This window comes from Dreissena polymorpha, chromosome 10 (genome assembly GCF_020536995.1).
Source record: "Dreissena polymorpha isolate Duluth1 chromosome 10, UMN_Dpol_1.0, whole genome shotgun sequence".
Taxonomy (NCBI): Eukaryota; Metazoa; Mollusca; class Bivalvia; order Myida; family Dreissenidae; genus Dreissena; species Dreissena polymorpha.
This window is the reverse complement of record NC_068364.1, coordinates 81,237,991-81,258,706: the sequence shown is the minus strand read 5'-3', so window position 1 is coordinate 81,258,706 and position 20,716 is coordinate 81,237,991. Positions and strand designations below refer to the sequence as shown.

Here is a 20,716-nt window from a genome sequence, read left to right as displayed (position 1 = left end):
GATTGGACTCTCTACATGATTGCAATCTTCGTACAATCTTCGTGTAAACATACAACATGGGAATATATATCCTTGGCGATGGTCGACTAAGTATTTAAGCGTTTTTCATTTGTCGATGAACTTGTGGAACATTGTCGCCTGCAAATGAATAGAATTTGCTGTATGTATGTCTTTCTTCCGTTGAAACTGCCGTGGCTGCTGGTTCTGAAAGTTTAGGTTCCCAAATGCGGGTGGATATGTGGACGTGGCAGCATGCGGGTAACTCCATCTTTAATTAACGGCACCCGTTGATTTTGCATTGAGAGCAAGCAAACGACGCAATACATAAGTATTGGTCGCTTCTCAATTTTTTTATTTGTGATAGACCCCCGTTCAGCATGCAGTTTGAAGGATACAAATTTGAAAGTTATTCAAATATTGAATACATACATGATTCTTTTGATAACAATATAGTATTGAGTGGTGTTAGAATTTGGATTCTTTGAGCAATATCGTTTTATTGTAAGAATATTTTTCGGAAGTAAATTCCAGCCAAGATAAATTGAGTGTGCATATTTACGTTTTTTATTCTACACATTTCTCAAGCTTTATACGTGTATTTTTTTTCCTTTGAAGTACCAATGAATTCAACAGATTTAAACATGCTTGATCTTTCATAATAGTACGCTGTGATAAATTATTGTCACGTTGAATTGTAGGCTGGACATATCGTAATATAACGGTACTCGTATTAAATATCTCCCACATGACATTTTGTGCATACGAGCTGAGATCTTTTTATATTGTTAGGTTTTCCTGTTTCAATGGCTTTGAGAGGCGATACTCGTAATTTTGAAAGACGAATTCTCAGTTATTTTGGCAAGTAATCAAGATAAGGTCCCAATTCAAACTTGCTTTGCTACGTGAAGACTGTCCAAAAATATGGTCATTCGATACGCATAGAGAGCGCAACCGTTGTTCTAAATTCGATGTTGCTTTGGTTACCATCGAGTACAGAAGCACTTTGTAGGTCCCCACGGCCCATAATCAAGTGTCAAGGTTAAGGTCGCCGGATGTTTTGTGTGCCTGCAATGTATCATTTTAACGGTCGGCAGCCTAATATATCACCAAGTAGTCTCTTTCAAATGAATATACATACACGCATGCATTTTTATACTTTGTTTGATGAAAAAATAACCAAATATATTCTCCATTTTTATTTATTTTTACCTATTAGTATAATCTGTATGAAAACTCATCTCTTGAACATGATATATATTTTTTCTTAAAATAATCTATTGAAAGCACAAGTAATAAATTTGTTTTACACAGTACTAATATAATAATATAAAGACCACAGTTTTGCTGTATTATCTATAACATTAAAACAAGGTTGTAATAAAATAATAATAAAAAAAAACAGTATTTATCCCATTTATGCCTAGTGGACTCTCCCCTCCTTCTAAATTGGATCAATTTATTTCCAAAATTAGGGATGTCTAGTATATTTATTTCTATATTTAGAATATTTCTTACAGAAATTCCTTGAAGCAAACAGCGCAGACCCTGATGAGACGCCGCATCATGCGGCGTCTCATCTTGGTCTACGCTGTTTGCCAAGGCCTTTTTTCTAGATGCTAAGCATAAATGGGTTAATAAGCTTTGCCCTGCAAAAATGGGTATTATGCCATATGCAGTTCAGCATAAGCACAGTCTGGTCAGGAGCCACCCTGTCTGCTATTAAGGCATTCAAGGTTTCATTGCCTTGCCCAGTCTGGTAAAGAGCCACGCTGTCTGCTATTAAGGCATTCATGGTTTCATTGCCTTGCCCAGTCTGGTCAGGAGCCACCATGTCTGCTATTAAGGCATTCAAGGTTTCATTGCCTTGCCCAGTCTGGTCAGGAGCCACCCTGTCTGCTATTAAGGCATTCAAGGTTTCATTGCCTTGCCCAGTCTGGTCAGGAGCCACCCTGTCTGATATAAAGGCATTCAAGGTTTCATTGCCTTGCCCAGTCTGGTCAGGAGCCACCCTGTCTGATATTAAGGCATTCAAGGTTTCATTGCCTTGCCCAGTCTGGTCAGGAGCCACCATGTCTGCTATTAAGGCATGCAAGGTTTCATTGCCTTGCCCAGTCTGGTCAGGAACCACCCTGTCTGATATAAAGGCATTCAAGGTTTCATTGCCTTGCCCAGTCTGGTCAAGAGCCACCCTGTCTGATATAAAGGCATTCAAGGTTTCATTGCCTTGCCCAGTCTGGTCAGGATCTACCCTGTCTGCTATAAAGGCATTCAAGGTTTCATTGCCTTGCCCAGTCTGGTCAGGAGCCACCCTGTCTGATATAAAGGCATTCAAGGTTTCATTGCCTTGCCCAGTCTGGTCAGGAGCTACCATGTCTGCTATAAAGGCATTCAAGGTTTCATTGCCTTGCCCAGTCTGGTCAGGAGCCACCCTGTCCGCTATAAAGGCATTCAAGGTTTCATTGCCTTGCCCAGTCTGATCAGGAGCCACCATGTCTGCTATAAAGGCATTCAAGGTTTCATTGCCTTGCCCAGTCTGGTCAGGAGCCACCATGTCTGCTATAAAGGCATTCAAGGTTTCATTGCCTTGCCCAGTCTAGTCAGGAGCTACCCTGTCCGCTATAAAAGCATTCAAGGTTTCATTGCCTTGCCCAGTCTGGTCAGGAGCTACCCTGTCTGCTATAAAGGCATTCAAGGTTTCATTGCCTTGCCCAGTCTGGTCAGGAGCCACCCTGTCTGCTATTAAGGCATTTAAGGTTTCATTGCCTTGCCCAGTCTGGTCAGGAGCCACCCTGTCTGCTATTAAGGCATTGAAATTGTCATTGCCTCTTAAGGGAACATAATGATTCTTCTTCAGAGTTTATTGATGCAGAGGCATGTCTGGAGCTAAACTGTTTGGATACATCCTAGAATCAATCTTAGCAAAACGTGGCTCATATGTTTTTCATAAGCCTGAGGTAAACACATCTGAGAGGGAAACGATCTATGCACACTGTTAGTGACTAGTGGTTAATAACAGCATAGAGAATCTATGTGTCTTGTTCTGAGAAAATGCATGTGCATGTGTGTAAAGTGGCATCCAAGATTAGCCTGTGCAGTCCGCACAGGCTAAGCAGGGATGACACTTTCCGCTAAAACTAGATTTTCGGTAAAAAGGGACTTCCTTTGAATGAAAAATACTATTAAAGTGTAAAGTGTCGTCCCTGATTAGCCTGTGTGGACTGCACAGGCTAATCTGGGACGACACTTTACGCACATGCATTTTGCCAAATTTTTACAGAAAAAGACACATATATACAAAACATGTCTAATACACATAATATCACAATAAAACAGATCTGGTGTGTAAAATATCACAGTCACATTTTTATTAAATTGCAGGCACAAAAGAAAAAACAGAAAATGGTACCCATTGACATTAACTTATTACCGGTAAATTTAGAAATGAGAAACATTGGATACATATGCTTAGGAATAGAAATCAGTTTCTATCAACAAGGCAAACAAATACATAAAATACTGTTTTGGCACATTTTGTCAGCTTTTTAAGAAGTTGCTTCATTGGATACATACATTATTACTCTGATTGATCATCAATTCAACATTGGCAGTGAACAATCATAAAAGAAGGCCACGAATAAAATATTAACTTAAACACAATCATCATGTATTCTGCATTGTCCATATAAAAATGTTATACTATATGATTTCAGTGATAACTCATAATTGAAAGTTTAATGTTTGAATTTCAATCCCTTAAATTACAAGAAGTAGGGATACAGAGGATATGTAAACTTTGTACAAAGTAACTACTGTCAAAAAATATTTGTTGGACATTAATTTAAAATGAATTGGTGACTTGACCGATGCACAGATTTAAAGCACACACATCAGACTATAACCAAAGCAATGTTTTTCAAAAATCCAAAATCAATAAATGTATGTGCCTTGATTTAAAAACAAAACAAAACATGAAATTGTATTGAGACTAATATAAATTTCTTAACAGTATTTATATTTATTACATACAACACATTATAACTAGTATGTACACGTTGACCTAGATTCCTAGGTTTTGTCCTCATCAGAGACTTAGATGTTATCTATGTCTCTGTCCTCATATTACCCAGTTCGCGAAAATTTCATAAAATTGTGAAATAAATGACTATGTTGCCTCTTAGGTGTTTACCAAGTAAGATTTGACAACAGACCAAAAATAAAAACGTTATCAAAAAGGTCACAATAAGCACAATGTGATTGCGTAAATTTTAAATAGCAATACAAATAGAATTGATTTTCATTAGTTATTTTATAACATTTTCTGAGTTTCGTGGGGGCATAATAGCTAGCTAGATTATACATGTGCACATTTAATACGCACATTTCAATCTTTACAAAAATGACAATAAACACCTATAATGGAACATTTATTATCATTAATAATTTCGGGAAAATTCAATTCTGAATGCATTTACTAACAAGAGCTTCAGAGGACAGCGCGCTTGACTATTGGAGTGCTTGACAGTATAACGCAAGACATCATGGGGAAATTGTTCATATTCAATAATTTATTAGACGATCTTTCCAAAAAAAAGAAGGAAAAAAAAAAAATTTTTTTTTTTTGGGGGGGGTGGGGGGGTGAGAGGGGGGTATAATGTGCGGTGGGGTCATTTATTAAATGTTTAAAAAAAATGGGGGGTAGGGGGGCGAGAGGGAGGTATAATGTGGGGTGGGGTAATTTATAAGATGATGTTAAAAAAAATGGGGGGGGGGAGGTTGGAGGGGGGAGAGATTCTGGGTAGGGGCGTGGGGTATTGTTTGGGTGGAATCTATTGTGGTATTCAGGTAAGTGTTGTTTTGTCAAAGTAATAATACAATGTGATCATAAATAAAGAAGTTAGGGCAATTTAAGCAAAATGTTCAATTATCTCAATGTAAAAGGGGCCATAATTATGTCAAAATGCTTGATACAGTGGTCTGCTCTTGTTTATAGGTTGGGGTCATGTTGGTAAACAAGTATGCAACATATAAAAGCAATATGTCAAAGGATATAGGAAATATTTGGGGTAGTAGGCAAACTTTAACAAAGATTTATCAATAATATGCATATTCTAAGTATAAAAGGGGCAATAATAATGACAAAATGCTTGATAAAGTTGTCTGCTCTTGTTTATACATGTAGGTTGGGGTAATGTCGGAAAACAAGTATGCAAAATATGAAAGCAATATGTCAAGGGACAAAGAAAATAGTTGGGGTAGTACGCAAACTTAAACATGTGCTGCATATTCTAAGCGGAAAAGGGGCCATAATTATGACAAAATGCTTGATCGAGTTGTCTGCTCTTGTTTATAGGTTGGGGTCCTTATGGTCAACAAGTATGCAAAATATGAAAGCAATATGTGAAGGGACAAAGAAAATATTTGGGGTAGTACGAAAACTTTAACATTTGCACGCGATCGCAGACGCTAACGGTAACGCAGACGGTAACGCCGATGCCGGGGTGAGTAGGATAGCTCCACTATATATATTTGATATATAATAGTCGAGCTAAAAAAGTGGTAAAATATACACTAACTAAACAGAAATTAACTTTAACGAGCATGATACATCTGAGCCTTTTACATAAAAAAGTGTAAACCAGCATTACAATATAATACCATGACATAATTGCAACATTTTGCAACACTGCCCCATCCCCTCTGAAATTGGTTCCAAGAGGCTACACACCACAAAATTATTACATATAAAATATTATTCAACACATCATGGTACACTGTCTGATATACTCTCGTGGGTCGGTTTTGATTTCACTTCCTCGTACAATGTTGCTCGAAGTCGCTGAATTTCCTCCGAGTCTTCTGGCAGAATCACAGTCGGGCGGACATATTGGGCCTCCGCGTGTACCAGATGCCCAGTCTCTCCGGCAGACAGGGCTACAGTGATGGTCTCACCCTTAGTGATGGGTGCGCTTCCCGGGCGAACCTTTTGAATTCTCTTCTGGTCCTGGGCTTCCTTCATTGTTGGAGCGAGGTTCACATTTGCCTTGTGTTTGGATTGTAGCATTTTCTGTTGTGAAGAGAAGAAAGGGCTTTTGAAAAATGGTTAAATTTTCAAATTTGATAAGGGACTTTAAAAAGGTTTGATATTGAAAGTGTCACATCCTGGCAATTATTAAAAATACTGCTGAATTAAAAATTTATCATTTAAGTACGTATGTATTTCTGTAATATTAGTCCATTTTTGCATGATGCAAAATAACTAACCATTTTAAAACACTGGTAAAAAAGTGTATAATGCTTTCCAGCATTGCATGTCTACTATTATCAATTATTCAATTTCTTTTTAACAGATCAATAATTTCATTCAAATATAGGAACAAAGAAACATAATCAGTTGTGACATAATTTTGTCTTACCATGTTCTATTATTATACTCAAAAAGACAATATGTATATGAATAAAGACAATAAACAAAGACGTGGAAAGATTAATAAACAAGGGCCCATCTATTTTCCTTTGATATCCATAATACCTATGAAAAGTACAAAATAGATCTAATGAGCATTTCTGATCAAAGACTCAAGCACGGACCGCCCCATGCTCATGGTCTATTTTGAAGTCAGGACGAGCTCCACCCCTACATCCCCGTCAAACAACCCTCCCCCAATTGCATTTTACATTCATGATTGCTCTGTAAGTCCTACTCCCACTCATGGTCCCTAACTCACATTCATGGACCCCTACTCAAATTTATGGTCTCCTACTCACATTTATGGTCCCCTACTCACATTCATGGTCCCCTTCTCTCATCCATGGTCACCTACTCACATTCAGGGTCCCCTTCTCATATTCATGGCCCCCTTCTCACATTTATGGTCCCCTTTTCACATTCATGGTAACCTACTCACATTCATGGTTTCCTACTCACATTCAGGGTCCCCTATTCACATTCATGGGCCCCACTCATATTCGTGGTCTCCTTCTTACATTCATGGTCACATTCTAATTCCCCTACTTACATTCATGGTCCCCAACTCACATTAATGGTCCCCTACTCGCATTCAAGGCCCCTTCTCACATTCATGGCCCCTACTAACATTCATGGTCTCCTTGGCAGTCAGGAATCTCTCCACCCGCCCCTCTACCCCCTCCTTTTCCATCTTCCCAGCCTACTCACATTTATGGTCCCCTACTCACATTCATGGTTCACTACTCACATTCATGGTCCTCTTTTCACATTCATGGCCCACTACTCACATTCAATTCATGGTCCACTTTTTACATTCATGGTCACCTTCTCACATTTAGGGTCCCCTACTCATATTCATGGTCCCCTACTCACCTTCATGGTCCCCTACTCACATTCATGGTCCCCTACTCACATTCAGGATCCACTTTTCATATTCATGGTCCCCTTCTCACATTCTTGACCCCCTTCTTACATTCAGAGTTCCATTCTCACATTCATGGTCTCCTCCTCACATTCATGGTCTATTACTCACATCCATGGTCTCCTTCTCACATTCATGGTCTCCTACTCACATTCATGTTCTCCTTCTCACATTCATGGTCTCCTTCTCACATTCATGGTCTCCTTCTCACATTCATGGTCCCCTACTCACATTCATGGTCTCCTTCTCACATTCATGGTCTCCTTCTCACATTCATGGTCTCCTACTCACATTCATGTTCTCCTTCTCACATTCATGGTCTCCTACGCACATTCATGGTCTCCTACTCACATTCATGGTCCCCTTCTCACATTCATGGTCTCCTACTCACATTCATGGCCTCTTACTCATATTCATGATCCCCTTCTCACATTCATGGTCTGCTTTTCTCATCTATGGGGCCCTTCTCACATTCATAGTTTCCTTGGCAGTCATGACTCTCTCCACTCTGTCCTTCTCAAACAGCAACTTCTCCTCATAGATCTCCTCACACTTGGCTCGGTACATGCGTCTGAAATATATATGCGCATTGGTATATGCGTATGAAATATATGTGCATATTGGTAAATGCCTCTGAAATATACATGCGTCTTGGTATACGCCTCTGATATATATATGCCTATTGGCATATATGTCTGAAATATATGGGTGTCTTGGTACATGTGTCTGATATTTACTACATATGCCTGCATTATATGAGTATCTCAGTGTGTACATATTTCTGAAAAATATGTGCATCTCAATATATACACTTGAAATATAAGTATAAATCGGTAAACTGCAAACGATTTGAATCTAGATAATAAAACCAGTTTGAATCGTATCGTAATAAAAGCACAACAAGTTTAACGACAAAAGTCCTGTTCTGTTATGATCTATTTTATCTGAAAATAAATTAATTTGATAGTCTGTCAAGTTGTATTTATGCTGCAGCTCTTGTGAAAACCATGTTAAATATAAAAGAGATCTCCATCAAAATCATAGAGAAACTGATGGCATGGATTTGTCTGCTACAGGAACGTACTAATTCGGCGAACCTGATCACGGTGCATATGTTGGAGACAGTGAGACGACGGACAGACAGACGGCGGGCTGGCGTGAGGGTGAGTGGTCGGGCCGAGGAACCGACAGACAGACAAAAAGACAGACTGATGGAGGAACAGACAGACAGACATACAGGCAGACAGAGGGGCGGAAAAAAGTCCATGGTTATCTCAGTATAAAGTCTATACCTTGTATTAGGGGGTATAATGAAGATCGTATTTTGTTTCATTATAAAATCTTGACCAATGACCATGGGTGTAAAGTAAAAGGTAATTTATGGTCTTCAATGTGCCCTTTGTAACGATACCAAGTTTCAATCAAGTTTCTTCAATACTTTTTTGAGAAATCACAGTTATGCAGATGCAAGGTCTGATGGATGGACCAACACAGTTTAAACCTATTGACTCCTTCAATGGAACACCTATTAGGGACCCATAACACTTGCCAAACAATCACATCAACCTTTAAGCTACTTAAGTGAAAACCAGTAGGAGACTAAAAATTTATAAACAAAATAGTTACTGTTGCCTAAGCAACCAAAACCAAAACAGTGAGACTAAGTTCTGTTTTCAACAAAACAAAACACACAAAAAAACAACAGGTTGAGACTCACTTGAGTTCTGTTTTCTCTGTTAGCAGATCATTGATTCGTGACTGGTACTTCTCATCCACTTCCTGTACCTTAAGGTCAAACTGCTCCTCAAACGCAAGCAGGCGCATTTTCTGTAAAACAAAACAACAGTATAAATACAGGCAAGCGGATGCGTCTTCAGTACAACAAAACAACAGTGTGCAAATGCATATACAGTTCAACAAAACATGCAGACCCATCTTTTGTACAACAAAACATTTTCAGTGCAAAAGTACAGGCAACCAGACGAATATCCTGTACAACAAAACAACAGTGTATAAGTACAGGCAACCAGACACATCTTCTGTGCAACAAAGCAAACAGACACATCTACTGTACAACATAACAACGGTGAATACATACATACAAATACATCTGTACAACGAAACAACAGTGAATCAAACAAAAGAAGCAGCATCTCCTGTACAACAAAAAAACAGTGTATATACCAGCAAACACATTTACTTTACAAAAAAACAACAATTAATGAAACTCAAGCAGAAACATCTGTACAACATAACAACAAAGTATATAAAATTAGGCACATCACCGTACAACAAAACAACAGTGAATCTAACACAAGCAGACACATCTTGTGTACAATAAAACAACAGTGAATCTAACATCACCAGATGCATCTTCTGTACAACAAAACAACAGTGAATCTAACATCATCAAATGCATCTTGTGTACAATAAAACAACAGTGAATCTAACATCATCAAATGCATCTTGTGTACAATAAAACAACAGTGAATCTAACATCATCAGACACATCTTATGTACCGGTACAAGAAAACAACAGTGACTCAAACACCAGCAGATGCATCTTCTTTCCAACAAAACAAAAGTAAATCAAACCCTAGAAGCTGCATCTTCTGATAAAAAAAAACAACAGTGTAAAAATAAAGAGGAATTATCAAATTCCAGCAAAAATTCTGTGCAAAAAACAACAGTGAATCAAACTCCAGCAGAAACATCTTCTGTACAACAAAACAACAGTGAATAATACAGGCTAATGATAGAATTCCAGCAGAAACATTTTCTTTAAAAAAATGGGTAAAATACAGAGGAATGTTCTGATTCCAGCCAATTCATTTTCTGTACAACACAATAACAGTGTACAAATACATAGGAGTTATCAACTTTCAGCAGACACATCTTCTGTACAATAAACAACAGTGTATAAATATGCAGGAATGATAAATTTTCAGCAGATGCATTTTCTGCACAACAAAACAACAGGGTATAAAGAGTAACTATGTATACAAAGGACAAATGCCCATCTGGAAACAAAACGTAAGCTTATGCATACAGAGAAAACATCAAACGCCATAAGATACATCTACTCCACACAAAACATCAGTGTTTGTTAACGCTTTTAATTCTGACATGCAATTGAAATTCAGCATTTTAAAAAGTTTTTTTTTAGATCCCAAGTGTATTTGTTCTTTATCTCTTCTTTATTTTACAATAAGTTGCGGGCGTCCAATGATGTATGAAACTAATGTCTTTACTGCTATAACATTAGTTGGTACATTTGATGGCTACAAACCGTGTCAGTGAGTGTACGCGTGATGTTCGCCAACTGCTGGCACGTCTCATTGTAACTGTTTTTCACATCTGCAAGATCCTTTTTGGTTTCCTAGGATACAAACAAAACACAATATTTGCTCTGTGATAGATATATAATTTTAAAATGAAACATACATTTTACTACTTTTCTAAATCACAAAGCCTAAGATGGCTCTAGTGCCCTCATCTGATTTCAAGGTATACCAATTGTTGAAAACCTGACCTGTTGACCTAGTTTTTTCCCCCACTTGACCCCCAAATCAAACATGGTCTTGATATGGTAAAGAAAACTATAATTGCTAAGTTTCGTCCAGAATTTGTGTACAAGAAATGTGTAACGAACACAGACTGCTAAAACAACATGTGATTAGACACAGACATTTTCAAGCAACTATTATTATATATAATATTCTACAGTAGACAAAAAGATAAAAGGCCGTAAGTCTGACAAAAATGGTTGCAGTCACAATTTCTTTGTTTGATATCATCTACACATTAAGGTTATTTAAATGTAAAAGTTTGAGGAAGATTACACCCAAAGTTGAAGAGAATTTTAAAACACTAAATAGTGGGATAATATACCAGTAATTAATTATGGAAAAAAGACAAAGGGCCATATTCCGCTTAAACTCGTCTTAGAACAATTACGGCATTTTTATTTGTAATAGATCATTTCATTGTAAACTACAACAATTTTTGTACAGATCACCATGGTGTAATGGATATGGTGTCCGCCTAGCAACAGCAAGGTCGTTGGTTTGGGCTGGGATCTCCACTGTGGAAGCGTTTTTTATAGATCTCGCTGATAGACATCAATTACTTGTTCTATCGAGGAAACGGACAGATGAGCGTTCCAATAAGACTTGGGCTTTTTGATGCAATCAAGAAAAAAAAAATAGATTAAAACTCATGTCTAACAAGTGTAGAAGGTACCTGCAATTCCTGGGAACATTTATCCAGGCGTTCCTTGTCCGCTGCATGGTCTGAATATTTGCGCAGTAAACTCTGAAAAAGCCAATCAGAGGCTTATCAGCAAGTTTTTTTTTCTCTATGGAAAACTTAACATTTATTGTTTGTTAAAAAATTTCTAATAAAATATCAGTTTTCATAGTGAGTAATCATTGAGTGCACTTTGTGATTTCTTGCAGTGACAACTCTCATCAGGGTACACTTCAGCAAAGAGTAGGACTTGATTAAAATGAAGATGAAACTGGCTTTAAAGGGAAGGAAAAATAATTGCTTTTATCTCAGATAATGTTTTATCTTTCCAACTTTGCAAAAGAACAAGACATGACATCATTTAAATTCACTTAATAAAAGTTTTGAGATGGTTACTATATGCTTTTGTAAAGATAAGTGCTGATAATAGTAATTTGACATTTGATAATTTTTTTTTATCTTAGTACATTCTTTTGAATGCAGTAAATATAGTAAAAAAAACTGAATCAAATATCAAAGATATATCTTCTTCATTATACCACATTGTATAATTACATGACATTATTATACTTCCAACATTTAATGTTATGTTAGATTATGCATTCGAATGCTCATCTTATTATTCAACTCTTACACCTTAAATTTATAATATGATAATCCTTAAAATACAAGATGTTATTCAAGACGTTATGGTGCAATTCTTAATTCTACGATTTTAATTATCAATATAAATGATAAACAAGCGATATGATCCATAAAAACACATGTAACTTAAAAAACATCAAAAGTGAGATGTTTTGGGATTATTACTCAAATGTCAGTCTTTAAAAAGAAGATTGTTATGAAATTAGGTAAATCTTTTTTAATAACCAAACTTAGAATTGTTAAAGGTATACATCTAAATGAATGTGTATCTTTAAAAGCAAGATGTGTTAGCTGAGCATATCATAAAACTAGAAAACTGTTCAATTATAAACAACTTGCACATACATAAGCTCATATTTTATTTTTGTAATATTTGAAACATTTTTCAAAAAATGAATGATTTGTCAAGATTTCAGAGCATGTCTTATCATTCCATAATAAATATCAAACAAATATTTCAAACAAACAATTATTTCTGTTTCTGTTCCACAAAATTGACAATTTTTGAAATCACATTTTAGACAAAATCTATTTTTTTATATAACTTTGTTTAAAACTGTTGTCAATGTTCAAACAATAAAGCATTATTCTACAAGTCATGCTCATTACTTGTTAAAATTATCAACTACATTTAATGGTCCTTCCTAAACACATTAGATAACCATGCAGTAAATAACATTTTAGCAAGATATACTGTCAAACATGCAATATGACTCCACAACATGCAGTTCTGACTGTGATGTACAATAAATAGGTTACATTGCGACTACATTACGGTATGCAGACATACAGGCTGAAAAAAAGGGAAAAGTTCAATAAAATAGTCATTATGAAGACTAGATTTTTTATTTGTAAGATTTTAAAGCATTTAAGATGCTGAATCTGTTACTTAATTTCCCTTTATAAAAATGTATTATGCATTGTTCACAATCCAAAAAGAATTAATAAATCCCTACAGGAAATATGGACAGTATGGTTTAAAAAGGGAACTTAAAATGAAAAAAAGCAGATTTAGAGTGTGAACCAAGTTGAATGTCAAGGAAATTTCTGAACCAGTGACACACTTTTGAAAATAATCAATAACAGTTAGTTTCATGGTTTAACAGCATTTTATAGCAAATGAGTCTATCTGTAAATATACAACAAGTAGATAATGTAAGTAAATGAAATGGTCAAGGAGAGTTTAGTTTGATATCTCATAAATATACAATAAATATATTAATATAAGTAAATGAAAAGGTCATGGAGGGTATAGTTTGATATCTATAAATAAATCTATCTTCTAATTTATAATATCAAACCCAAGCTAAAGATGTTAAAAAGCCCAATAAATAACAAAACAACTTATTTAACTTTATAAAGTTATGACACATATATATTAAAAGGGAATAAATAATGTGAAAATAAATCACAACAAGGTAGTATGTAATTAAAACAAAACAGGTTAAGCGCAGCTTACTCTTTCCTGCTCCTGGTTTACCAAACAAACAAACAGCAAATTAGTGAAGTGCAACCTATTCAACCTCTCTTAAGCAAAATCATGTGTTAAAATCATTTTAACTTCAAAAGATAAATATTTAAAAATCTGTCAATAAAACGCAGTAACCACAAAATACAACTTTTTTCTCAAGACTCTTTTTAGGTCAAAGAAAAAAGACCATGCATAAGCAAAAAGTGTCATCCCAGGTTACCCTGTGAAGTCCACCCAGGCTTATCAGGGATGACACTTTCCCACTATACTAGATTTTGGTTTAGAGAGACTAACTGTGAACAAAAAAATTCATAAAAACAGAAAGTGTTGTTCTTGATTAACCCGAGCTGACTGCATTGGCTAGTCTTGAACAACACTCAACCCAAATGCACTAAACCCCATTTTCTGGAGTGAGTCTCAGTATGTTGGCCTAGTCGTGGAAGGGCGAGGCACCAATGAATGATCAAGAACCATGGATGAAATAAGCAGGTGAGCACTAAATAGCCAGTGGACCCTAAAAAGTGTGGCTGGCCCCTATATGTTCTGGGAAAACTAAAATATCCCCTTAACCAAAAGGATCGAAAGATTCTTGGTGAGAAACCACAGTCAAAATATTTGTTTCTTATGCTGAGAAATACTCAAGCCTTTCTTATTATTTAGAACAAAGAATAATGATTCCAGCCCTTTAATATATACAAGCTCCCCCTTGTAATATTATCCATAACAAACTGTTCTACATGAGGGCTGATGTAGATAGAGACAGGACGAAGCCAAGTTTTACTCCATATTATATTCTTTAATGTTCCAATTAAGGGAATATTCCTTTACGAGACTTAACTATACACATTTTTGTGTGAAAACTGACTGAATTAAAAAGAATGATCTCTTATTATACTGGCCTAGTTGCACAAGGGCTTGAGGCACCAAAGATCATTACAGTCGACTTACATCGAGCTCCCGTTTGTGCTCCTTGCGTAGGTTGTCGAGGGCTCTGTGGTGTTCCTTCGAATACTGAGCCTTCTCAAGGTTCTTCTCTTGAAGAAATTTCTGTCCTGAAATTATTGAAAAGTGCACAGACTAATAGAATTAATTTCAACTTATGCTGCTTAATTATTTACTGAATAAATTAGTTCATGTTGGTGTAGATTTCTATTGAATTGCTCGAAACTATAAAAAAAATAATGCTGCTTATTTATTTTTGGAAGAAATGTATTCATTTGTGAACACTTCTCTTGAGCTGCATGCAACTTTTTTTGGGGATAAATTCAAATTATTTACGATATTCTTAGAGCTCCATTATTCAACTACTTTACTCAGGGTTTTGACACCAAATTAAACTTATTTCCCCAAATATGGAAGCATGTGAGTATGGTTGGTGGTCACCATACTGGACGGGTGGGGTTTCCTCTGGGTACTCTGGCTTTCCCCACGACACAAGACCACACAAATTAAAAAAATTATTCAGTAACAATGAAATAGCTGGAAATTTCAGTTATAATTCAAAATTCTTCCCAACTTGTGTGAGTCTAGTAACTTTATTATGTAGGAGTGCTGGGGCACACATAATGTAGCCTATGGCTCGAAAAGGACCTCATAAACTTTAAAATACACACACAAATTTTCTCAATTCTTAATGCTCCACTGTTGCATTATTACTAAATTATTTGAGCTCTCATATTTAAATGTATATGCATTCATTTTTAGATCTTTAAATTTAACCAATTAACTAAATTCTTGTAGACCCAAAAGTAGATTATTCACTCAAGCCTTTTAGCTCCAAACACACGTTATGTACTTAATTTATGAAGTGCAAAATACAACTGATCAACTGAATTCTTAGAGCTCCAAGTTCAACTTATTTTCTTAATCTTTGGGGCTTGATATAAAAAAAATTGACTCAAATACTAGGAACAACGATTTCACTGTATTTACACAATGCTTTATGCTCATATGCTCCAAATTCAAACTATTTATTCAATTTTGGAGCTCTAAATGAACTTATTTACTAAATTTTTGGAGCTCAAGATTCTAACAAGACCTTTGTCACAATACCCCTGCACTGCTTTGTAACCTATTTTCAAGGACAAACAGCTTTGGAATGTGTAGGGGGTTATTGTGGATGACAACGGTATTTTGCACATATACATGTCTTGTTTATGAGATTAAATTTAATGAAGTTTCAATTTCATCAAATGAGAGATAGGGAAGTAGTCCACAAACTTATGCAATTTTATTCTAATGTCATAAAAAAATGGTTCAAGTGCACATAACTCATGTGGATCACTTGGCATGAACAAAGTGTCTTGTACATCTACTCTACACTGTAATGACATATTTAAAATTCAATTGCTTGAGAAATGTGAAAGGAAGTTGTTTGCTCCAAAATTCTATTAAAATGTTAAACAGACTGATGGACCAGCCTGCGAAGTGACTCCATGCTGGGGAGGGTATATTTATACCACTTTCTGGGAAAAATGGGCTTAAAACTTGTGCAATCTTAGCCTGCATAGTCTGCACAGGCTTATCAGGGACAACACTTTCCGCTTATGGGATTTTTCGTTTAGAGAAAGTGTCTGCAAAACAAAAAAGTCAAAGTCTATTCTAAGCAAAAAGTGTCCTCCGTGATAAGCCTGTGCAAACTTCACAGGCTAATCTGGAACGATACTTTATGCACACCCATTAAGCCGACTTTTCCATGGCTCATTAACTTACTCAATTCTTGAAGCTCCTGATTCTTCTTCTGTTCTAGTTCATTGGTCAGGTCGGCCTGTTTGCGCGACCATTTATCATCTGTCTCACGATGCAGGGACGACTTGTACGAGTCAAACGCCCCCTGTAGAAACTCTATCTCTTTCTTCATGCGTGCTGAAATGTGAATACATAAATAAAGTGTTTTACGTGAATTTTGCACAAGATGTCTAAAACAGCCAAACAAAAACTGATAATGATAATCATGCATTGATGAAAATCTACATTTTAAATTTTTATGCCCCCAGTAGGGTGGCATATAGCAGTTGAACTGTCCGTCAGTCAGTATGTCAGTCCGTCCGTCCGACCGAAAACTTTGATGGTCATAACTTTTTCAATATTTAACATAGCAACTTGATATTTTGCATGCATGTGCATCTCATGGAGCTGCACATTTTGAATGGTGAAAGGTGAAGGTCAAGGTCATCCTTCAAGGTCAAATATCTAATATATGGCGTCTGTCTGTCCGTCTGAAAAATTTAACATAGGCCATAACTTTTTCACTATTGAAGATAGCAACTTGATATTTGGCATGCAAGTGTATCTCGTGAAGCTGCACATTTTGAGTGGTGAAAGGTCAAGGTCATCCTTCAAGGTCAAAGGTCAAATATATGGCTTCAAAGCGGCGCAATAGGGGGCATTGTGGTTCTTACAAACACATCTCTTGTTGTTCATATATACGACTCACCATAATATATGACAAGTACAGGCAACTTTTGTCTTCCAATTTGCGTGTTATGCACAAAAATTGGTTACATACAATAAGAAGGGGGGGGGGGGGGTTAAGGAATATTGAATATTTGAAACTTTCTGTATTCGATCAAATAATCTTTTGATGAACATGACATAACATACTCAAATATCATGTTTGAACAAAAGTTCATAGTGTATCATGCAAGAAAGAACACCAAAAAGCTCTGACATACACACAAGTCAGGCAACATATGAAAATAAAGATGTTCGTTAAATATATAGACTTTGATTTTTTAACCATACTTATGGTGGCATATTTCTTAAGTCTTGTTGGATATTAAACCTTGGAGAAACAACATTTTGCTAATTTCCGTGAAAAAAAGTATTAGTTAATTTAGACAGGAATATGAAACTGTACTTTAAATAAAAAAAGCAAATATTTATCTGTAAGTTCAAGGGGATTATCCAATCAAATTTATAAGAAGGGCATGAGGGAAAACAATCCTCACTTATCTGCCCCTCAGCTGTGGCTTTGTAGCTGTTGTAATCAGTGGTCATCTGTGACTTCACTTTATCCAGCTCTTCTTTCCATTCCCTGTCCTTTTCCCTGCAATAGCAGTTTTTAAAAGCATATTATGGTCTAATGCAATAATTATTTCAAATACTGTGAACCATTCATTTTATTTATTGAGCTTGTATGTTTCTTGTTAGTTAATAAGACTTAAATGATTTCTTGCACAATGTTTATGAACCGTTTTATAAAACAACACAGGTTACAGATTATTTAGAGGTTAATACCATCGTTGCTTGAGGGCCAGAAGTGATATTCGGCCCACAGAGTGAATAATCAACCCAAAGGCCGTAGGCCTGAGGGCGATTATTCACTCCAGGGTTGATTATCACTTCTGGCCCTCAAGCAACGATGGTATTAACGTCTTTAATACTAAATCCCCGTTAACTGTACTATTTATTACAGAACCAGCTTTATGTACTTTAATTTTCATTCAATTTATCACGCAATTTATGTTGTATCTCATGTGACGTAATTTCTGTGAAGAAACACAGTTTTAGCTAGACTCTCTGGATTTAAGGGACAACACTTCCGTCATGGAAGATTTATATTTAACATTTAAATATTTTTTAGCATCGAACGAATCCAAAACTTATTTCGGATTGTGTGTTTGTCATTCATTGTCAAGAATCAATTTTGTGAAATTGCTCCGACAAGTCATTTTATTTTGTAAATCGTGTTTTTGCTGAAAGTGGTTAACATTCGATACAATCGTTAAAAAAAGTGTGATTTAAAATCAATAAAAAATGGAATAACAACAAAGGACAGAGTAGCACATCATTGTTATTTTATTATTATAAACATTGGATTTAAGTTGTCGAGGTAAGTGTTTCTTTAACTATAAATTTTGCTGTTCTATGAATCCTGTTAAAGCTCAAATAGAGGCATATATCTAATGAACAGAAGAGTTTCAGTTTCAAAATAGAGGCATATATCTAATGTACAGAAGAGTTTCAGTTTCAATCGATAATTGTATTATCCAAACTGTGTGCTACGTGTCATTAACATTATGTTCGATTCTTTCTTTAAGTTGTATTAATTGTATTGATCACCGTTGGCTGAGACTGAATGTGGACGCTTTTTTGTTATTATGAACGCGTTGGCTGTAACATCACTGCTTTAGCTCTGGAGCGGATAATCGATTATCAACATTTGGCCATGCAGGGCCATACGTGATAATCACCATTCTTTGACCGATAATCACATGCATTCGAGTAAATTTTGTAACATAAGTATTAATATATATTATCCCCATTAAAATAAACATTGCACCCACAAATATTTATAAATCATAAAAGCTGTGCATTAAGATGACATTCATTTGATGTTGAAGGCATATTTCACCAAGATATCCTGTGCTTGGCCAGGCAAAGAGTACGCAGAGCATATGAAACAAAATATCTTCATAGAGTTTGTCCTACAATGAAAAACATTAAGTATTCTGTTTATTTCAATAAAAACCAAAGATTATTTTGATAAGTTTATTAGACTATTTTTGTAGCAGCCATAAGTCACCAATACAGAAATATAATCTAAAATGTCTTATTTAAGATGATCATACATTTCTGCTTAAATATGTGTAAGATTCTGTTTTTGTTTGTGGATTTCTTTGCTGTTTTGACAGTTTTTCAGTCATAGTATTATGATGATCAGACAATTGTATAAATCTGGATAAATTTTATCCAGCGGGTACTTTTGGTTATCTTGAATTTTAGTATATCGTTTTTGGTTGGCAATTGTATACAAAACAGATATCCGAATAGGTGCACATTTTGGTTTAGTTTTGGACAAGATTTAGCCAAGGTATTTAACTTTGGTTATCTTCATCAAAATAAGGTTATCTTAAGGCATTGTTAAAGTTATATCCATATTTATACAACTTGCCACTGTTGACTCAACCACACTTCAACATTATAATCTTGTTTTCCAATATAAACTGCATATACATGCAAGATAAGCTGCTAATAAAAATTAAATGGTTTAAAAAAAATTTTTTTTTTATTAAAGTTAATAAAATTATCCCACATTATGAGATTCAACTAGTTTACGTACGCAACAGCGTTTCTTTTAGAATTCTCCATTTCGTCCATCTTGTCCTTCAGAAATTCTTCTCCCTGAAACATTGAAATAAATATTGGCTTGAAAAGTATACAATTAATATCATGAAAAAATTTCTCCTAACACTAATCCCATTTAAACAATTAACAATGTAATTATTCGGCGTAAACTTTAAACATAAATTGTATTTGTGCATTTGGACAGAAATGGTTTAGATGTTTCAACCAGATAATATTCTTTCCACTATCGTTTACTATAAATTTATAATAGTATACCCGCAGAATCATGTTTGGTCTGTAATGGATGGTCAAACAATCAGTTTGGTCTGTGAACTGTCAAGTCATACCTTCCATTAATCAGGAAAGTTATACGTTTTGTTTGCTCTGTTAATTGTCAAGGTCATATGTTTGCATCATTGTCAAGGTTATAATTTCTGTTTGGCCAGTTAATTGACAATGTTCTACCTTCTAATTGGTATGTTTATTATTAAGGTCATAATTTGGTTGTTCAGGACTTTCTCATAGGTTTGTGATAAGTCAAGGTTATCTCTTCTATTTGGTCTTTAGATTTTCAAGGCCAGTCCTTCGGTTTGAGCTGTTAATTTTCCTATCTTCTGTTTGGTCTGTTTATTTTCATGGTCAAACCTGCAATTGTCTTTGTAAAATGTCAAGGTCAAACCATCTGTTGGGTCCGTAATTGTCAAAGTTAAAGCTTCTGTTTTGTCTGTTAATTGTCAAAGTCCAATGTTATGTTTGGTATGCTAAAGGTCAAGGTCATATCATCTGTTTGGTCTGTTAATTGTCTAGGTCATATCATCTGTTTGGTCTGTTAATTTTCTAGGTCATATCATCTGTTTGGTCTGTTAATTGTCAAAGTCCAACCTTATGTTTGGTC

At 35.5% G+C, this 20,716-nt stretch overlaps 2 protein-coding genes across 2 annotated transcripts in view; both read right to left on the bottom strand.

Moving 5' to 3' along the window:
- Positions 1-1,183: 1,183 nt before the first annotated feature.
- Positions 1,184-3,259, bottom strand: LOC127849277 (uncharacterized). Its single transcript, XM_052381994.1, has 5 exons — positions 3,254-3,259; positions 2,634-2,848; positions 2,394-2,453; positions 2,274-2,333; positions 1,184-1,973 (listed from the first exon to the last, which is right to left on the bottom strand). The coding sequence occupies exons 1-5, from the start codon at positions 3,257-3,259 to the stop codon at positions 1,610-1,612; spliced, it is 705 nt and encodes a 234-aa protein (XP_052237954.1). The 3' UTR covers positions 1,184-1,609.
- Positions 3,260-5,199: 1,940 nt separating this feature from the next.
- LOC127849276 (myosin-3-like) overlaps positions 5,200-20,716 on the bottom strand; it is a 28,318-nt gene continuing 12,801 nt past the window's right edge. The window contains exons 7-15 of the mRNA XM_052381992.1: positions 19,817-19,878; positions 17,703-17,800; positions 16,465-16,617; positions 14,701-14,804; positions 11,631-11,702; positions 10,678-10,767; positions 9,106-9,215; positions 7,860-7,959; positions 5,200-6,064 (exon numbers count right to left, since the gene is read on the bottom strand). Coding sequence (XP_052237952.1) covers positions 5,762-6,064; positions 7,860-7,959; positions 9,106-9,215; positions 10,678-10,767; positions 11,631-11,702; positions 14,701-14,804; positions 16,465-16,617; positions 17,703-17,800; positions 19,817-19,878 — 1,092 coding nt within the window. The 3' untranslated portion in view covers positions 5,200-5,761. The remainder of the gene's footprint in view (positions 6,065-7,859; positions 7,960-9,105; positions 9,216-10,677; positions 10,768-11,630; positions 11,703-14,700; positions 14,805-16,464; positions 16,618-17,702; positions 17,801-19,816; positions 19,879-20,716) is intronic.

Coding starts and splice junctions, on each gene's coding strand:
- LOC127849277 (XM_052381994.1), bottom strand. Junction 2,454..2,633: donor ACTGGGCAAGGCAATGAAAC/CTTGAATGCTTT, acceptor AGGCAATGAAAC/CTTGAATGCCTTTATAGCGG. Junction 2,334..2,393: donor ACTGGGCAAGGCAATGAAAC/CTTGAATGCCTT, acceptor AGGCAATGAAAC/CTTGAATGCCTTTATATCAG.